The sequence below is a fragment of the Petaurus breviceps genome, unplaced genomic scaffold, assembly GCF_028583685.1.
Source record: "Petaurus breviceps papuanus isolate PSGF00001 unplaced genomic scaffold, PetGlider_PUasm1.0 185, whole genome shotgun sequence".
In the NCBI taxonomy this organism is placed as follows: domain Eukaryota; kingdom Metazoa; phylum Chordata; class Mammalia; order Diprotodontia; family Petauridae; genus Petaurus; species Petaurus breviceps.
Genome location: NW_027185797.1, coordinates 32,081,853 through 32,102,555, shown reverse-complemented (window position 1 = coordinate 32,102,555; position 20,703 = coordinate 32,081,853). Strand labels below are relative to the sequence as shown.

The 20,703-nt window shown below is 47.7% G+C and overlaps 1 protein-coding gene across 1 annotated transcript in view; it reads right to left on the bottom strand.

Annotated features, from left to right (window-relative positions):
• Positions 1-20,469, bottom strand: part of RAPGEF5 (Rap guanine nucleotide exchange factor 5) — a 245,401-nt gene extending 224,932 nt beyond the window's left edge. Inside the window, exon 1 of the mRNA XM_069088737.1 lies at positions 20,114-20,469. Within this exon, the coding sequence (XP_068944838.1) occupies positions 20,114-20,365 (252 nt within the window). The 5' untranslated portion in view covers positions 20,366-20,469. The remainder of the gene's footprint in view (positions 1-20,113) is intronic.
• Positions 20,470-20,703: the final 234 nt, after the last annotated feature.

The window sequence follows — 20,703 nt, the reverse complement described above, 5'->3', positions numbered from 1 at the left end:
AGAGACAGAGACAGAGACAGAGAGATGTATTTTCCAGTGTTTGAAGAACTGACAAAAGGAAACATTACATTCCTTCTGTTTGATCCCATAGGACAGACCTAGGGGTAATGGGGAAAATTGTAGAGACAGATCTGAGCTCAATTTCAGGAAAAATTCCTAAGAGTTAGAGCTCAAGTCCTAAAGTGGTGTGAACTGACCCAAGAGGGAGCTGGGCTCCCTCTCCTTGGAGACCTTACATGACCCTTTGTCAAGGATGTTGGAGTGGAGATTCCAGCTCAGATGTGGTTGGACTCTATGGGCCCCTCCAACTTTGAGATTCTAAGATTTATCTAATAGTAGCCAGTCAATATGGCACCTGTTTCAATGTGTATGCTTTCAACAACACACTGAACCAAATAATCTAGTTATACATCACAAAGTCTGAAGGATAGAATCTGGAAAGACTGCCTTATCCAAGGTATCAGAATACAATTAGCTATGAAATTGATGCCTAAATGAAAGCAGCTCTCTTCGAACAGACAGCCAAGTTTACCAGAGTGGTCAGATGGCTGATCAAGGAACATCTTCACTTAAAGGAAAGTCTTCCTTTAACATTCTACTCAGATGCTGATCAGACATTTCTTGAAGGTGTGGAGGTGACCCTAGTTCTCCAAGGAAACACAAACTCTGTTAGGTCGCACCAACACTTCCAGTATGAGCCAAGTAGTGAAAAGCCTACATGTACTTTCCTAAGATCAGCCTGGCAGAGTTGAGTGAAGCCAATCTCCCGGATTGCCAGGGGGTGAAGCATTTTTTAGTCAAAGATATACTAAGACAATCTATTGAGAGATGAAAGAACTAAGAAGCTGAGTCCGTGGAAGTAAGACCAATGCCAACACTATCACCTTCCCATAGAGTATTGAAGTAATGGAAGGTTTTATGCATCATTTCAGTGAAATAGCCTATAGAATAAACACAGAGACGGGTTGTGTGTGTGCACACATGCTTGCCTGCACCAAATTATGTGTGTTTTTAATATGTCAGGGTCCCATCAATTAAATAAAATAAAACTGGTTTCCATAGATGCCTGCATCTTAAGGGAAGCTGCTCTTCAGGCTACCTTTCATTGAATGAAACTTCCCCATTAGAAGAAGAGTGAGAAATGTTGCCAATGCCTGGAGATACAAGCCTCCAAGCAGCCCACCTGGTTGCAAGGCAATGGACTCTCCTTTGCAAGAGCAGCAGAAAACACAGATCTGGGCCCTTGTCCAAGTAGCAGAGTCCACACAATCATCTTTAGGAAGCACCACTGTTTTGGAAATGGAGTTGACACGGGCAGACGACCAGACTGACATCATTAACTACTAGAAACAAAAAACAGAAGCCCAAAGACTGGCAAGAACAATGGATGATGGAACATGGTAGAAACTTGACTTCTGTGAATTGAAAATTTCTTGTTCATTATTATTTTATATTATGTTATATTGTATTACATTATATTATTATATATTTATTATTATTATTGGGAATATACCCTAGGAATGCCATCATAAAGAAAAAGAAAAAAGAAGATAACATCTCAAAAATTTGCCGACTAGCAATCTTTGTAATTGTGTTAAACTAGAAACAATCGAAACGTCCAACAGTTGGTTAATGGCTACATAAACTATGGGACATCAATATAATGGAAGACTCCAGCACCATTTAAAATGATAAATGGGGGAATAGGAAGAAATGTGGAAAGACTTAGAGCAAAGTGATGCAAGGTGAAGAATGCCGAGCTGAAGAGCTGCGCACACCAACTGTGAATGTAGGAAATGAAAAATGTACCCGCAAATCCAGATATGAATGAGCGAGCCCAACAGAAGGGGACACAGAAGGAGGAGCTCATAAGCTGTTATGGACAGATTGTGCAGAGAAATTCATTTCGGAAGTGTAAATAGTTGTAAACCTCAGCTTATTTGATTTTGTTGTTTGAATCTGTGCACATGATGATTGAAAAAGAAAACACCCTGGTCGTCCCACCCAAGGACAATCGGGCATAAGTCAGGTTGCCCCTAATGTCATTCATACTTGTCATTCTTGCCTAGCATGGGGCCTGGCATGCAGTAGGTGCTTCATGTATGCTTTTTGACTAGAAAGGAATGGTTCCAGTGAGTCAGAGAAAGCAGCAGTTAGCTGTCTCTCTAGAACAGTTGATCTAATTTCCTAGTTCCTTGGAAGTTTGTCCACTTTGGCTAATAGAGAGGAAGATTATCCATAATGTTGCCAGCCAGATGCCCAAAACAAACCCCAGCAAAACACTTTGAATGACAAGATCTTAAGTATCAGGAAAGTCAATCCAAATGATAATCTGATGAAAGATGCAATCTGGTTTACGAACCTTTCTTCTACCAAATTCTACCAAGTGGACAACAAAGGTAAGGACAAGGCTCGCCTCACTATTGGCCACAGATGTATGAGGACTGGAGGATCTTCAATCAACAAGCATTTGTTCGACATATGCTATGTGCCTAGTGCATATGTACCTGGACTCAGGAGTCAAAAATAAATGCAAAAAACCCTGTCTTCAGGAAACTGACCCTTTGTCAGGGGTGACAACATGTAGCCCCATCACACATAAAAAAAAATGATTTTATACGAATAAATACAAGGCACTAGCTTGAGGTGGCAGGAGGGAGAGGAAATCAGGAAATAGCAATAGAAGCGGTGCTCCAATTGTGTTTTGAAGGAAGAGAGGGGTTCTCTGAAGCAGAGGCAAGGAGAGAGAGCATAGGAATGGCCCCTGCAAAGCAAGGGAGATGAGAGACAGAGGACAGTGGGACAAGAGTGCAGGAAGGGGAGTAATAACCAATGAGGCCGGAATGGCAGGTTGGGGCCAGGCTGGGGAGGATCCCAAAGGCTCAGGAGTTCATCGTAGACCTTAGAGGCGATAGGGAACCCCTTGGGTCACAGAACTGGGGAATAACAGGAGCAGATCTTTCACTGAAGGAAAATCCCTTTGACAATCATCTCCTCTCCCGAATGTAAGGGAGACGAAAGTCTTCCTTTGAAAGAACGCGGAAGCTGCAAGAACCATAGAGAATTGGAAATACATTAGAGCTGTTTTTGTTCTTCCTTCTGAATCCTAGTGCCTGGCATACAGTGAGCCCTTAATAAATGAGAGAAATTCTTCCCATGTAAAAGAAAGGATTCCCCCCCACTCCAGACTGGTGACTTCATTTGCATACAACAGCAGTGTCAGACTCATAAAAGGAACTGTTCCCAACAGGTGGCATACTGAATTAGAAAACCGCAAATTAACATTGTCTGTGTTGTATTGCACTGCATTTTTATTTCTGTTGTTAAACATTCCCCAATTATATTTTAATCCGGTTTGGGCCAGTACTTGGGAGTTTGGACACTGCTGGTGTAAAACATTATTCTTGTGGAAACTCCATTGGGCAATGCAAACTGTCTACTCATCCGGTGCTTATCTGAAAAAGTTGCCCAGAGAACTGGGCAAGGACCCAAGGCCACAAAACCAGGATGGATCAGAGAAGGACTGGAGCAAAGGTCTCCGCACTACAAAGCCATCATCAGGAGGCAGCTAGGTAAGGCAGTGGATAAAATGCTGTCCCTGGGTTCAGGAAGACCTGAGTTCAAAATCTGGCCTCAAATACTTACTTGCTATGTGACCCTGGGCAAGTCACTTACCTCTCTGTCTTCATCAATTTCCTCAGCTATAAAATAAGGATAATAATAGCACCTACTTCCCAGGTTGTTGTAAGGATTGAATCAAATATTGGTAAAGTGTCCAGTGCACTGCCTGGAACACAGTAGGCACTTAATAAGTGCTTCTTTCCTTTCTTTCCTTCCTCTATTCATTCTAACACACCCCGCCTCCTGTTACTGGGTATACACAAGCACTCTGTCCCCAGACCTCCTTTCTCTACATGTTGTTGTTCAGTGGTTTCAGTCGTGCCATACTCTTCACAACCCTATTTGGGTTTTTTTTTGGCAGAGATACCAGGGTAGTCTGCCATTTCCTTCTCCAGCTCATTTTATAGATGAAGAAACTGAGACAAACAGGGTGAAGTGACTTGCCCAGGGTCACACAGCTAGTCAGTGCCTGAGGTCAGATTTGAACTCAGGAAGTGGAGTCTTCCTGATTCCAAGCCCAAAGCTCTACCCACTGTGCCACCTAGCTGCCCCTGGCACAGACAATATAAAATATTATAAATATTTTTTGCCTCTAATCTCTCACTCCCCAAATTCAATCAGTTGCCAAGTCTTAGTGATTCTGTCTCTCCAGTATCTCTCATCTGTCCCCTCCTCTCCACATCCCCAGCTGCCGCACTAGTTTATACCCTTTTTGTCTCTCATATAGAGATGACCATCAACTTTGAGCTGGTCCTCCTGGGGTCTAGCTTCTCCACTCGTTGTCAACTCAGGCGTTCATAGCCTTTGGCAGTCTGATGAAGCCTGCAGACCCCTTCTCAGGATAATATTTCTAAATATATAATTTAAAACACACAATTACATAGGAAGTTCATTACACTGAAGTACAATTATTAAAATACTTTAAAAAAAAAAAAAACAAGTTCTGAGACCGCAGGTTAAGGACCTATCTCCTACCCACCTGCCAAACTAACATTCCTAAAGCACAAGTCTGAGTGTATTACTTCCCTGATCAAGTCTTCCGTGGCTCCCTATTGCTATGAGGGTAACAAAACAAACTCCTCTGTTTTAAGGTGTAAGGGTTATGGGATTTAAAGATCTTCCATGCCCCATTGGACGTGCTGACGTAGCAGGAAGGGGCGGAGCAAGAGAAAGCGAAAGCCAGAGAAAGCAAAAGCCAAGCTAAAGTTCCTGCGGTGGCTGGCGGCAGTGGCAGCAGCAGAGGCAGCGGCAGCGCAAAGCCCTTTTTGAGTTAGGACTGCTAAGGACTTTCTGCTAAGGACTCCTACTGAGGACTGCCAGGGGCCAGAGCTGCTGGGAGCGTGCTTCCAGGATGCTGGGTGGTTGCTGTGCATGGGGAGAGGAGGACCTTTGCCTGAGGTAGCCTGTTCTGTTTTAAAGGCTTGAAAATGTGGGTGCTTTCTACTTTATCTACCTGTGCCAATGTCATAACTACTCTGATGGCTTTCACTTTCTGGTTTTGGGACTCAGTCTTTTGGTATCTTAATAAATTTTCCAGCTTATTCCCTTATATGACAAGCATGAGGTATTTTGTGATGGATAATTATATCAGCATATCTGTAATCTCCATAGGCATTGTGAATATGGCATTGCTGATACATAAGGACATTGTGGGTCCCAGCGAGCAGACTGAGGACAGGAGAGTTCAAGAGACATAGTCAAAAGTCCTCAAAGCCCTGGGCTCGCAAGGACACATCTTTTTCTCAGGCATCTTCTCTCCAGGCAATCCAGAGGACCCGGTTATTTTTAAGCCTCCACACATCTGTTTCCATTTTTCTAAGAAGAAGGCAAGTGAGAGACTTTATAATAAACAGGAAGCCCTGAACCCTCCAGCCCCCGGGGCTGCACATCCTGGGGAGCCCGGATCCAAAAGCTGAGGCTCAGAAGCAGCGTTCTCGACTTCCCCAGGCTTGCTGGCATCTTGAGCTTCTCCTGTTACCACCTACTTCTCATAAACAAACAAGAAGAAAACAGAGATGAAGCAGGATAACCAAAGAAGCCACTACTTGAGGAAAACAGAGAAAGCTCGGAGCTCAGGGGCTTCCTTCCAGACTTCGATGCAGGCCAGCCAGGAAATGGGCGATTCACACAGACACTGACCACTGACCACAAGGAGCAAGAATCAATGCAGGGCCTTCACAAGTTTGACTGCTGGCTGATTGATTAATTAGCTGGTGACTACTGGCATCTAGTTACAAAGAGCTTTACATTCATTAGCTCACTGGATTCTCACAAGAACCTAGTGAGATAAGCTGTAAGCATTATTATCTCCATTTTGTAGAAAAGGAAACTGAGGCTCAGAGTAAAAGGGTCTGCCCAGGGTCACAGAGCTAGTAAGCATCAGAGGCTGGATCTGAACCAGGATTTTCCTGATGACAACAAGTCCAGCACTCTCCAGGAAAGCAAGGCCTGAAGGGAAAATGTGAGAGTAACAGTGACAAAACTATAGTTTGGGGAAAAGTGACCCTGTGGGTACTACCGACCCATCTCCCTGCCTGGAGTACCAGCCTCCAGACAACTCCCCTTTCCCAAGGAGAGCGAGTCCCCCCAACTCTGGAATCCTGCCTCAGGACTGGGGCATCCTGATTGGCAGATGAATCAGTCTCTGACTGGCCCCAGACCATGCTTCCCATTCAGCCCCCATCCCTGGGTACCTCACTATCTGCCCTACTATGGCATGACTCCCCTCCCTCCATCACCACCACTTTCCACGTCTTGCTCTGGAAACAGATTTCAAATAAATATTGTCATGCCTTTGGGAAAGGGCAAAGCAACCCTATGCCCTGTGGCTCCACTTGCCATCCTGCTGAGTCTCTGGAACAAAAATCCCTTCCCTGGTTACCATTTCCCTCCCCAGCCCCACCCCAAGATGTGGCATAGTAGAAAGAAGGCTGAAATCAGAGTCAGGAAGACAGAAGCTCAAACTCTGCCTCAGATAGTTTACAGATAGTTATTTAGCTTCACTTTCCTCATCTGCAAAATGGGGATAATAATAGCACCCATCTCACAGGGTTGTTGTAAGACTCAAATGAGTTAACATATATTGAACTCTTGGCAAACCCTAAAGCATTATGTAAGTGTTAGCCTTTATTAGTATAAATGCTTCTTCTCTCAATCCTTCTTCCAGAGGTGGCAGAGGTGCCATTTCTACCCAGCTCTGGGGAGGAAATCATGCTGAGGTTCTTATATTAATGAAGTAGAACGTTAGGGGCACATTGTCAGCAGCTGCCTAGCAAAGAGAATGCAGGCTGGGCCATATGTACAATCCAACTTGCTGTGCAAATGAGAATGGATTGCTTTTCATTCTAATAGCACCAAATTCAGAGGGTTTAATCATCACTTAACAGTGGCAACAGCAATGACTTCCCCAAGCACTGAATTTTTCAAGAAGCTCCACACAGTCATTCAAGGTTTGGTAAGTTTGTCCAGGTCTGGGGGCCAGCCCCAAATTACAATGCCTGCTGCATTCTCCTCTTTGGAGCAAAACAAAATGGGGGCCAGAAAGGAGGTGGGGAGAGGGAGAGAGGGAGAGAGAAAAAGAAGGAGGAAGAGGAAGAGGAGGAAAAGGAGGAGGGGAGTGAGGGAGAAAGAGAGAGAATGGCAGCATGCTGCTGCTGCTGCTGCTGCTCTTGCTGCTGCTGCTGCTGCTGCTCTGCTGGTGCCCAGCCTCAGGTCAGGACCCAAACTCGGGTTACTGGGGGCCAAAAAGCATCCCTGAGATACTCATCTCCTCCTCAGGCTCCCCTCCCTCTGGTGCTACTTAGGTGAGTGGACAGAGTGATCGGGAAGATTTGGTCTAAATCCTGCTTCTGACATTCACTAGTCATGTGACTCTGAACACTTCACAGACTTGGTTTCCTTATCTGGTAAATGGAAATCATGACTGTGGAAGTTCCAAGATAACTTGCAGAGCTGCCTTGAGGATCGAGTGAGAATATGTAAAGCATTTTGCAAACTTCCAAGTGCTAGATTATTAGCATGAGAGACAGCATAGTATACTGGACAGACTGCTAAAGTTGGAAAGTTCTGGGTTCGAATCCCACTGCAGACAGTCACTAGCTGTGTGGCCTGGGGTGTATCACTTAACCTCTCTGATCCTCATGGCCCTCTCTGGTAAAATGAGGGAGTCAGGCCTCTCCTCTAACATCTGTCCCAGCTCTGAACCTCTGATTCTATCATCCTGTGACCTCATGCCCACCTACGATGGCTCCTTCCCACCTTCTCCCTCTGCCATACCCACTTCTTTCCTCCCTAAGTTGGAGCAGGTATGCTGGCAGCTGGAGAGCCCAGGAGTGCCTGGGACCCTCCGCCACCTGTACTGAGGCCCATGAACCATCACTACACAAAGATACCACGTGCTCACCAAAAGTCTCCCACGTAATGCCTCGGTGACTTTGGACAAGCTGCCTCATCTCTAGGGCCTCGTTCTCCTGTTCTGGAAATAACAGAGTAAGACTGGCTGTCCTCTGAGGTCCCTATCTAGGATCTGAGTCCAAACACTGAGATGAAGGAGAGTGGGGAAGTTCCCACCATGGAGAACTCCCACCCAGGACCAAGACGGGCTGTTCTCCAGCGCTGCTGTGTTCCTCAGGGAGGATGGGTGGGCTGAGCATTTCAGAACTCCCTCATCAGACTCTGACAAAACTTTGTAAGATCAAAGCAGCACATGAAAGGTGTTCTAACTCACTCAAGATGACAAAGCGCTCCCAGTGTTTGAGTCAAAGGATTAAGAAAACATGAAAGTAATTGCCTTAGTATCACAGGAAAGCAAACCCCAAGCCTCCCTGCTAGAAATACAAGGGGGGAAGAAGGGAAAGGAAAAGGCTGGGACATGTGGGTTGGACTGCCTGTAACTCACAATTGGGTGACCTAGGGCAAGTCATTTCACTTTTCAGAAATTCCTCAGTTTCCCTCCCTGTAAAATGAAGGGATTTGGGGAAGAGAACACATAAAACTCAATCCTGTATAGTTAAAATAACCAAGTTTTTCCACAGAGAAGACTGGAGAAAACGTCTCTCTGGCTTGCCTTTACACAGGTGGAGGCCTATGTGTATGGAGCACGGCATACACCTCCAGACACGACTGATACCTTGGTTTTGCTGAAGTCCTTTCCCCACTCCCTTTGAAAATCTTTGTGACCAAAGATGGCTCAATGCGTAAGGAAGAGGGACAGGTTATAGTTGGAAATAAAAAGTGATGGGAAAACGAAAGAGTCATAAAATGCCATTTTTGTTTAAATGAAGAGAACTGGAACTAAATGGTTACGGTGACTATCTGTTAAGTGCTTCCTGGGTTCCTAGTTTAGGCTTGGAATACAAAGAGGACTCGGTTTCTTCTCTAAAATGGAGGAGGTGGGTGAGGGCTGTGTTCTAGAGGGGAGTTCTCAACCTAGGATCTATGAGCTCAGTTTTAAAAATATTTTAATATTTTGATAACTTTTAATATGATTGATTTACTTTATAATTCTATGTATTTTATTTTAATCATTAAAAAAACACAATTCTAAGAAGGGGTCCATAGGTTCCACCAGACTGACTGCCCACGGGGCCCAAGGAAACACAAAAAGTTTAAGAACCCCTGTTCTAAATGATCTCAATAGCAGGTGTTACTATGTGTGAAGCACTCAGCTCAGGACTGAGGATACAAAGGTGCCTTAGTTTCCCCCTCTGTAAACTGAGGACAATAATATCTGTAGCATCCACTTTCGAGGGTTGGTGTGGGGCTCTAATGAGATGGATGAGTGTACGGTGCTCAGCCAGCCTAAACGCCACCATGAACACCAGCTGGAGTCATTAATGCTACAGAATGAGGCGGCTGAAGGAGCTGATCACTGGGGTTCCTTCCAGCTCTGACTCTAGAAAAGCAACCAAGGACGATGTTGAAAAGAAGGGTCTTCCATTCCTACAGATTCTGCAAAGGCAGCAGTGGTTCTCAATGATGTCAAGGACAGATCAGCAACAGCCACCATCAGTCCCACGCTGATGAGACCCCGCTCTCAGCACTGCAAAGCCCAGATTGGTGGCCAGTTCATCTAGTATCTAGATCAAGAACACAAAAGGCACTCCAACGAGATTTTTAACCAAGGCCCTAGACCCTGGGAGGCTGCTGCCAGGGACAGGACAGGAAGAAGTATGCTAACTAATTATTCTTGTCACCTTGTTGCTGAGCTGTTTCTCCTTGTGAGAGGGAAACAAGCACTATCAAGCACCCTTCGGATTCTAGGACCCTGGATGGAAGTCCATGTTCTCTAGTCATTACCCTGTAACCCTCTGCTAAAAGACGACTGTCAGTTGATCAGTTAAGAAGTTTAGAAGCATTTATTTAGTGTCTTCTATGCATCAGGCACCAATCTAAGCTTTTATTAAGCACTGACTACATGTGAGGCACTGTGCTAAACATTTAGCCTATAGAAATGCTTACTCCCTTCCCTCCTTCTCTCCCTCCCCCTCCAAGCACTGAGGAAATCCAGAAAGGCAAACAGAATCTGCCCTCACAGAGCACCCCACTGGCAAAGAGCGCCTGTTTCATTAGGAACCTCATCTTGATTGTTCAACCAAAAGAAAGACATTGAAAAGTGAGAACCCCACAGCCCAGGAACAAAAGCCCAGCTTCCAACTTCAACACCCACATGGGTTGAGTCACACCCGGGAAAGCTCTGCCAGCCCCACATATGAATCACAGTGACTTGCAAAGGGCACGTCTAAATCGATATTTCCTTGTGCTCCTCCATGAAGCAAACACGGAATTTATGGAAGAACATGGGAAGTTCAGCTCAGAACTCCAGTGGGAGGGAAGCAACTGCTTTCTGACCCTAAAACATCCTTGTGGAAAGTTCTATAGATACGGTCACCTCAACAACATCTCAAATTCGCCCCCTTCTCTCCTCTGACATGACCACCATTTGGCAGCAGGTCTTCTGGGGGGTCTGCCTGCCTCAAGGCTTTCTCCACTCCAATCTATCCCTTACTCAGCTGCCAAAGGGACTTTCCTAAAGCTCAAGTCTGACTAGCTCACCCCCTACTCAATAAACCCCATTGGCTCCATGCTGGCTCCAGGAGCAAATACAAGACCTTCCACTTGGCCTTCAAAGACCTTCATGTCCTGACCCTCTACAGTCTTCTCACACCCTACACCCCAGAGTGTACTTTTTGATCTGGTGTCCCCAGCCTCCTGGCTCCTCCATGGATAAGGGCTCCAAACTTTGGCTCTAGCTGTCCCTAATGCCTGGATCACTCTCCCTCCTCATCTCTACCTCCTGTATACCTTTAAGTCCCAACTAAAATATCCAGGGCCTGCCCTCTGGGAAGCATTTTCTATTTATCCTGTTATAGCTTGTCACCCCCATTAGACTGAAAATTCCTCGGTCCTGTCTTTTGCCTTTTCTTGAATCCCTAGCACTTAGCAGAGGACCTGGAACATAGTAGGTGCTTAATCAATATTATTGACTGATAGACTGATAGTGATTTGGTCCCTCCTTCCTCATCACCAACCACAGAACCAAACTCACTTTTGGAAAATAAAGTGATTCTTGCTGAGGAGAAACTGTGAAATGACAAAGTGGGAGGGGGAATGATTTTCCAAAGTACAGACCTTCTTGTGTGATGTATAAACACTGTGCATTCTTTACAATTCAGAGAGAAAATAGGGAGGGGGCATTTTTATGTAGAATTCTTACAACAATAATTTTGCTGTTCCCAGGCTACACATGCATGTGTGAGTCAGTGTGGTGCCGTGAGCACAGTGGTCTTGGAGTCTGGAAGACCCAGGTTCAAATGCCAGTTCAGACACTTAGTAGCCAGGTGACTCAGGGAAAGTCACTGAGGCTCTCAGAGTTCTAAGAGTGGCAGAGTGGGTCACAACCAGCATTGGTGGGAGGAGTTTCCTTACCTGGGAGTTCCCTCTACCAATGAAATTATAGGTGCAGTGACTGTGAGTTTGCTCTTTAATTATGCCATTTTAAATGAGTGGACAAAAGAAGCTTAAAATCTTCTGAGTTGGTTCCCTTGTTCATCTCCTTGTTGCTTATTCAGAGATTAGGAAAGAAGAGATTTCCTGACTTTTTCAATTCACAAATAGTTCCACAACTTGGAGACATTTTCTTGCTGTGGATTCATCACTCAGCTGGAGAAGAAGTTATTGTTGCTACAAGCTGAAGCTCTCTCAAGCTGAGCTCGGCATCAGGGCTCACCAAACACTTGTTCATTAATGAGTTGATGGACCTGAGAAGCTAAAGTTACTCTGCTGGGGGGGTGGGGGTGATGAAGAGGAAAAGAGATGGAAGGAGGTCAGCAACAGTCACTTCTTGAATGGCTCATGCTTGGGCCTGGAAGGTATTATACGGTAGCTGGTTCTATGGAAGGACCATTGCTGTATGCCCATTTAACACCCAAATCCTTCTTAAGCACATAAGGATGGGTCCTAATAACAATTACTGAAAACACTGGTCAAAAAATGAGTTGGGGCTCGGCCTACTATCATCTAAAAAATGTCTTAAGGCTGAGTGAATATGGCGTCACACAGTATTATGAGTTTGAATTTTTTTTAATGATAATCTCTTTGAGTTTCCGTAAGATTACAGGGATATGGACTTGGTCACTCAATTCACCTGAACTCAACAAACAGTGATTAAAGCCTAATTCAGTTCCAACAAGCAGTCACATCACACACATACCAACAACAAACAGAATGGCCCTGGCCTCCATAAGTTTTTTTTTGCTTCTGTGGTAAATAGGCAGAATGTCCATTAGTACACACACACACACACACACACACACACACACACACACACACGCACACACACACAGTCCAAAGTGATCTCAAGTGGGGCAGCTGGGGAACTAGGGGGTTAAGGGAATTTGGAATCAAGATAGAGGCCCTCAAGCTAAGCCTTGAAGGGAGCTAAGGATTCTAAGAGGGGAAGGGGAGCATTTTAGGCCCAGGGGAGAGCCAATGCAAAAATGCAGAGGCCTACTATGTGCCAGGGACTTTGCTCGATGCTTAAATTTCCAGTGTCCCAACAACTTACTAAGACTAAATTGCCAAAGTGAATCAATGGAAAGAGTTTCCACATGAAGAAAAATCCATGGTATGTCTACAAGTTCCCTTCACTTCCAACAATGTATATTGGGGAAAAGAGAAAGAAATTTTAAAAAGGAAAGAAAGAAAGAAAAAGAGAGAGAGAAAGAAAGAAAGAAAGAAAGAAAGAAAGAAAGAAAGAAAGAAAGAAAGAAAGAAAGAAAGAAAGAAAGAGAAAAAAGAGAGAGGAGAGAGAGTGTCATAAGAGAGAGAGAGAGAGAGAGAGAGAGAGAGAGAGAGAGAGAAACCAAGGAAATGGGCTTCAGTGTGACACCATTATTCGTCTGTATCAGCACTTCCTAGGACTGCTCCCACACCAGCCGAGGCATGGCATTACCAGAGAGCTATTGTGGACTGCACTCCTAAGTTATTTTAAACATCCTCCTCTAGTTCAGTTGCCCGACTCACCAATTACTGCCTTGTCAAGTTAAGAGAGAGTGGCATCTGCGAAACGCACTTGTCTCCCTCCATTACATTCTTGCGGTCACGGTTTAGACACCTCCTAAAATCACTGCCGTTTTGAGTCAGCCCTTCCTGAAGCAAAATCATGCTAATATATTATCCAAGTTTAGCACTCAGGAAAGAGCAGATACCCTGATGCTTGGCTGCCAAGCTCCCACACTGATTTGGGGCCCAGCCTTCAGAAAGGCTCCCTCCGTCAGGACAAGCACAAAGCACAAATTCTGTAAGACTAAGAACTCTTCACCTTCTTGGTGTGATCACTGATGAGGGCAGTCTGGTGAAGCCTACAGACCCCTTCTGAGAGTCATTTTTAAAATGAAAACACGAAGATGCACAGGCTTACAAAGGAAAGCAACGGTATGGAAGGGAAGTCATCAAAGTGTTAGAAAATCAAATTCATGTGGCCCAGGTAAAGACCTCTTGCCCTACACCCCTTTTCTGGATTTCCCATGAAATTATGATCAAGACAAGACTTCCTAATCTCCTTTTACAAAGAGCTCCCCTCACCAGTCATTGTGGGTCTTCGTTTTTTTCTTTTGTGAGATGTTCAGTCTGTAGTGTTTTCCCTTAATTATATCCATGATTAACATAATATTGTAATTTGGAGGTGTGGGCTGGCCCCTTGCCAGGAATCACAGGGACAGCTGAGATGGCTCATTTGAAAAAGTTAACAGTTCGAATGTGAAATGTCACAAGATCTTATCTTCTTCTTACTTAGGGGATAAATGAGTTTATTAGTGGATGTTAATTAAAGGGATATCTATTAATCCATTCATTTGCTGGATTCTCATTAATTCATCAGACATTTATTAAGTACCTACTACATTCATTAATCTGTGTAAAATGAAACAGTCCCTGCCCCCAGGGAACTTACATTCTATTGCAGGAGAAGAACACATAAACATAAAGGTAGATAAAAAATGTCCATACATCATCTCTGCACACAGGCATTTCACAAACCACATGGGACAACCCTGATTCAAATGGGCTTGGGGGATCTTCTGATCCAACAACACCAGAGATCAAAAAGAACATGGGTCATTCCAAATGGTGCTGGGCATTTTGGAAAATCATGGTATGGGAACGGTTATAATGCTTTGTCTTTTGTCAACATGAGCTCCAATGCAGGTGACTTCAAGCTGGAAATTGATGGCAAAAATAGGTTAAGTTCCCAAGTATATGGAGAGAAACAAGGAAGGCAGGCACCGTCAGTGTGACTTGGGAAGAAGGCTACAATCTCGGGGTGATCGGTCCTCATGTCTGGGCTCTTCCCAGCCAGTCGCCTTTTTGTGAGCGATGAAAAGCCAATAAGAGGTGAAGATTACCCAAAAGGCATGGTCATGGGGAGAGGGAGCTCTGGATCACAGCATAATAATGGTATTAAAGAAAGAGATGGGGGCAGTTAGGTGGAGAGAGTGCTCGCCAGGCCTGAAGTCAGGAAGACTCATCTTCCCAAGTTCAAATCTAGCCTCAAATACTGACGAGCTGTGTTACCCTAGTTAAATCACTTAACCCTGTTTGCCTCAGTTTCCTCATCTGCAAAATAAACTGGAGAAGGAAATGGCAAACCACTCCAGTATCTTTGCCAAGAAAACCCGAAAAAGGGGGTGCTCCTGAAGAGTTGGACATGCCTGAAACCACGGAACACACAGACAGAGTTGGAGTTAGCAGTAAGAACAGAATATTGTGGTGAAAAGAGGAGCTGGTCCTACCTTGCTCATGCAGACTTTTTAAGGGGCCCCTGGAGTCCTCCCAAAAATGCTGAACACTAATAGCTACTCTCACCCTAGAAAGGTCCTTCTCTGCATCTGGCTGGGAAAAGCTAGCAGCAAGGAGGCTTCTCCTGTCCCCACTGTCCAGAAATCCCCCTTCCATTCTGCCTAACAGGATTCCTAGCTTCCCCTGTGCCCCAGGGCTCTCAAGGAAGGAACAAGAAGCATGGGACCCCTTCACATTCCTGCTCCGATGCTCTGATAGGCTGTGCCCTCACCTATGCCCGAGGTCCCCATGGGGCTGCAGATCCTGGCCTATCCATGTCATCTCCTCTGCTGGGGCTGTTCTCTAGGGATTCCCACCATTTTTCCCAGGCCTTATCCAGTGTGCGTTCTCGCCTCCCTTGAGCTCTGACATGGTGCAGCTGCCAGGGGAGCACAAAGGCCATCACCTGGTCATGGCCACCATCTTGCTCCAAACATGGCTCCCTTTCTTCACCTGTCCCCACTGGTGATAGGCAACGGTCAACTAATGCCTGCCATGGGCTTCTCCATAGCCATTTGGGGAAGGCAAAGGGAACAAACATTTATTATGTGCAACGCTCTGCTCTACAAAATTTTACCCATTTGATCTGTGGCCCTAACTTCAGATTCTTGAGAATCTGGCCTCCCCTGCCTCCCAGTCACACAGCATCATGGGAAGAATATTGATGTTGAAAAGTGGAGGGGCACAGTAGAAAGGCAGAGGCCCAGGGTTCAAAGTCTCCCTCTGCCATTTCCTACCTGTGGGGCTTGGGTGGGTCAATGCATCTGTCTAGGCCTTGGTTCCCCTGATGGGCAAGGGACCCCTAGGGCCTGTCCAGCATTAGAACCCAGGTCCTATGGGCCTTTGGCTCAGAGGGAAGAAGTCAGGGGCTCATTCCACCCTCCCAAAGTCAGGCTACAGTCTTCCATTCGGGACCAGCTCAGTTCACTGTACTCAGATATTCACATAGTCCGAAAATAGGCCCACATTTCTCAAATCTCAAAACTCTGTCTCCTCCATTCAATGGACTTTTCTAGCAGAGGTGATAGATTTGTGCCAATGACGTCACACTCTCTCCTATCCCTCCTCACTAAATGCATTTGGGATGCAAAGGGTGAGGTCTGAGGTGGGTTCTGTGGGAAAAAGGAAAGAAGAATGGAGGGAAAGAGAGAAAGGGAGAAAGAGAGGAAAGGGGAAGGGAGGGAGAGAGGAGTTAAAGAAGGAAGAGAGGGAGGGAGGGAGAGAGGATGGAGGGAAGGAGGAAGAGAGGAGGGAGGGAGGAAGACAGGAAGAGTGAGAGATGGGAAGGAGGGAGAGGGGGAGGAAGCGAGACAGGGATGAAAGAGAAGAGGAAGAGATGGAGACAGAGGGAGAGAGGGAAGGATAAAGGGAGGAAGGGGGAAAGGAGGGAGGAAGAGAGGGAAGGAAAGAGTGAGGGAGGAAGGGAGGAAAGAAGAAAAGGAGGAAAAAGAGAGAGGGAGGAAGGGAGGTTGCATTGTTTGGTAGAAGTAAATAGCAAACATTTCTTGAGTTCAGGGCACTGTGCTAGGCACATAGTCCTTAACCTCAAAGAGTTTACAGAGTGTCAGAGACTCTCTCCTGTACATAAGAGGTAGGATGTGCCAAGGGAAGAGAGGCAGCTCGACACAGTGGACAGGGTTTGACTTAGTGTCAGAAAGTCTGGATTCAAATCTTGCCTCTGATAGCAGCTTGTGATCTCAGACAAGTCTCTTCAGCTTTGAGTGTAGGGGGCACAGACAGAGGCAGATCTAGGAGAGACCTGAGGCATCATCAAGTCCAACACCCTCACTTTACAGGTAAGGAAAGTGAGGCCCAAGGGGTTCAGTGACTTACCCAAAGTCACACAGTCATAAGCTCAGCACTGAAGGAGGGAACTGAAAAGGGTCCTCATAGTGTGGGGGCACAGGGGCATGACATGGTGGAAACAGCACATTTAGGCAGGCGCGCTAGGGGAATTTGGCTGAAATACAGATAATTCAGAGCAAGCAATGGGCACTTATTAGGCATCTGCTTTATGCCAGGTGCTGCGCTTGGCGCGAGGAGCAGGAGGTCAAAATAAAGACATATTACCTGCCCTCAAGAAGCTTCCACTCTAGGGAGGAAGACCATGTGTACACATATGCCCTTGGATGGAAACTCCCCAAGGACAAAGACTGGAAGCCAGCATCAGCACAGTTCTGGGCACAAAGGCACGAGCTGAGTAAAGCAACAGAACGCCTGCTGGCACACCACTGTTGGCTAATAAATGTTTGTTGACTGATTTATTAGCATATTACAAAAATACAAGGTAATGAGAGCCAGATAGTCAAGGGCATTGAAGGACACCAGGGAAAGCTTCCTGCAGAAGGGAGTGCTTAAGCTGAAGCCAGAAGGAAAGTGGAGATTCAAAGGAGCTGGGAAGGAGTGCATTCCAGGCATGGGATATGGCCAGTGCAAAAGTATGGAGATGGGAGATGAAGTGTTAAGTATGAAAAGTAAAATGAAAAAAGGCCTGAGAAAGTCAGTAGAAAGCCTTGAATGACAGGCTGAGGAATCTCTATTTCACATCAGGTCTTAGGAAGACAAGGTTAATCTCAGAGGATTCCCAACAAGCAGAATAATCAGGGAAACCCCAGCAGGCTTTGCTTCTACTGTGCTTCACGGCCATCAGTGCTGCTGCCTGAAAACTGCTAGAAATGGCCCTGAACGATGCAGCTCTCCTCCTCGCTGTCACAGAGTCTGCCTGCAGCCTTGTCTTTCGGATTCTCTGCCACAAAAAGTAACTGTCAAGGATAATAGGAATGAGGTTTGACCTACTTTTCCCTAGATTCTTGCAAAGTCGATGCAGCTTGGAGCCCTCCGATGCCTCCAGCGTTTGCCTCCTGCCCCACTGGGGAGCCGGGTGTTCCACCTCCACCTCCACCTCCTCACTTTCTCACTAGCACTGGCTCCCTCCTTCCCTCTCAGGGCAGCCCAGGGCCAGTCCCTTTCACATCAGCCCATCAGGGCAGGGAGCTTGGGAGCTGGACGCTATGGCCCCATCGGCGCCTACTGGACCATCTGAGATGGCACCAAGGTCATCCACACATACCTCATGCTTGTACCAGACATTCTCAACTTCATTCAACTAACACCGATGCAGCTCTACAAGGTGCAAGGCCCTGCTGTATGCCTCGAGAATACAAATAAGCATCAGACCCTGCCTTCAGGGAGGTGATGGCCCCTGGGAGGATGCAGCATGTGCCCAGAGCCCTAAGAGCTCAACGGATCCAGAACCTTCCTCCATCACAGGGTGTCACCTTGAGTAAATTATTCAACTCAGTCTCAGTTTCCTCATCTGTCACATGAGGGGGTTGGACAAGATGCCCTTTGAGATCCTTGGCAGTTTTCTGGCCCTAGTGCCCTGACAGCCCCTAGGATTAGCCTTGAAGAAAAATAAAGATTCTGAGAGCTAGAGGGGCAGAACGAGCGTATCCTGGGCAAGGGTACAGCCCATGCAAAGGACTGTGGGTGGAACAGAGAAGGTCACATGAAGGCACGAGTTTGACTGGATCCATCTGGCTACATCAACACAGCCAAGAATCAAAGTAAGAGACCCAGTGTGCTTGCTTAGGCCTCTGTGCAGTAAATAACTCTCTCTGTAAGCAACAGGAAGCACAAACAAGTGTGAAGTCTCCTGCTCTCCAGGATCCTGAAGCTTCCAGGAGCCTCTTAAAAAAAAATTCAGCCCAGGTATCCATTAAATAATGAGCAGCAATGTGTTCTAGTGAATAAGATATTGAACTTGGAACCAGGAGGCCTCAAGGCCAAGCAGCATGACCCAGGCCAAGTCACTTCCTCACCTGTAAAATGAAAGTAACAATCTCTTGCGCAGGGGACTGTGGGGAGATTCCACTGAGATCATTGGTGAAAAGGGCCTTGTATCAGTAACTTATTCTTATTCTAAGTGTTTTATTGCTGCTTCTCTTGTTGGTTTTAATTCAGGAGGCTAAGAGGAACCTTCCATAGCAGGAAGTCAACAAACATTTCTTTCTGTAGGACGATGGGAGGTCTGGAGCTACAGTCCCCAGACACTTAAACACAGAAAGGGGTGGGGGAGGGGGGGAAGGCAGCTCTGCAGAGAGCTTCAGAAACCATGGGCTCTGAAGAGAGCCTGGGCACTTGTCTGGGATTCTTGTGAAAGATTCAACTGGAAAACTCCAGGCTGTTCAAAGGGCAGAGGCTGTCACCCCCTCTAGAGCTGCAAGGGAGTTCCAAATACCTCATTTGAAAGAGGAGAAAACTTTGGCCCAGAATGGAAATGACTTGTCCAAGGTCATACTTGTCACTAGCAGCAGGGCCCAGATATGCACTCAAAGCCCCTTCCCCAGGGTCGGCTCTCCAACTCTTTTCTCTCTACCTCAGCAGGGCCGAAGGACTGGGGTTCCTTAGCTATGCTTAGAGGTAACCAGGGACTCGGAAGAAGACAAGTTTAGCCCAGAGAATGGTCAGAAAGTCGGCGTCGGGGATCCTCAGCTGCCCCACTTGGCAGCATATATTTGGGCTTCAGGGAAGGCACCAATCCCGAGTTGGCAGGAGGGGTTTGAGCCCCAGGGCCATAAAGTCAGTAAACAAGTCACAGCTAGGGCCGACCTGACCTGGGGCCTTAAAGCAGCAGCTGCCCGGGGAACGAGCCCGAAAGTCACTGCTAGGAGGAGAGGGGAAACCCCCAGGCCCCAGGGGCTGCACGCGGGAAGTACCCAAACCCAGTAGCCACTCCTCCCCATCCCCCACGCCAGGCACGCTTGGGGCCAGGCCCGCAGCTGCAGCCTCTGACAGCAGGGAAAGTCCCCTGCAGGTCCTGGGCAGCTGGGGGGCGATTAGAGAGGCTCCCTCCCCCGCCCCCAAGGCGTGGAAGGCCAGGTAGCTGTTCTGAGGGCTATCAGATAGCCCCCCTCACCCACCCCAGCTCAGAGCTGCAGTCAAGTCTCGAAGCTGGGTGCCCCCACTTGGCCCCCCTCTCGCCCCCTCGAAGCTCCAGCCCCGAACTTCCAGGGGGAAGGAGAGAGTGGGCTACAGTGGGGGAAAGCTCCCGCTCCTGCTCGAGGCGGCAGGCAGCACGTGCCTGGGGGCCAGAGCCTGCGCTCCCTTCCGTCACCGCCCGGCCTGGCCGGCGGGGGTCCCGGCCCTGGTCACTCACCCTGCCGCCGCCAGCGCTTCTCTTCCTGCGCAGGGTGAGCCCGCTGCGCAGCAGAGCCGGCAGGTCCCGCAGCCGGTGCCGCAGCTGCTGCTCAGGGGGCTGGAGCTGCTCCGGGGCGCCCGGGCTCCCCCCTCGCCGCCGCTGCCGCCTTCCCCCCGGGGCCCCGGCGGCCCCCGACGCCCCGGGCTCCGCAGGCTCCGGGCTCTCTGCCGGCGGGGGCTGCATCTTCACGGCTCCCACAGCCATCTTCATGCCGGGCTGCCCGCCGCGGCCGGCGCTCCTGGCGTCCGGACCCCGCAGCCGCTGCCGCGCACCTTGGATGCTGTGCGGGCAGGGAGAGGGCGCGGGAGCGACTGCGGCTGGTGCGCGGGGCTGGGTGCCAGCCGCTGCCCACCCCCAGCCAGCCTGCCTCACTCCTCCTCTTCCTCCTTCTCCTCCTCCTGCTCCCCACGCCCAGTCCCTGCCGGGCGCGCCTCCTCCTGCCCAGCCCAGGTGCGCAGGCCCCGCCCTACCTGCCTCTCCCGCTGCCCCCCTCGGCGCCGCGCCGTGCCCCGGCGGGCTGCCGGGGCTGCCGGACGCGTCCGGGCCCG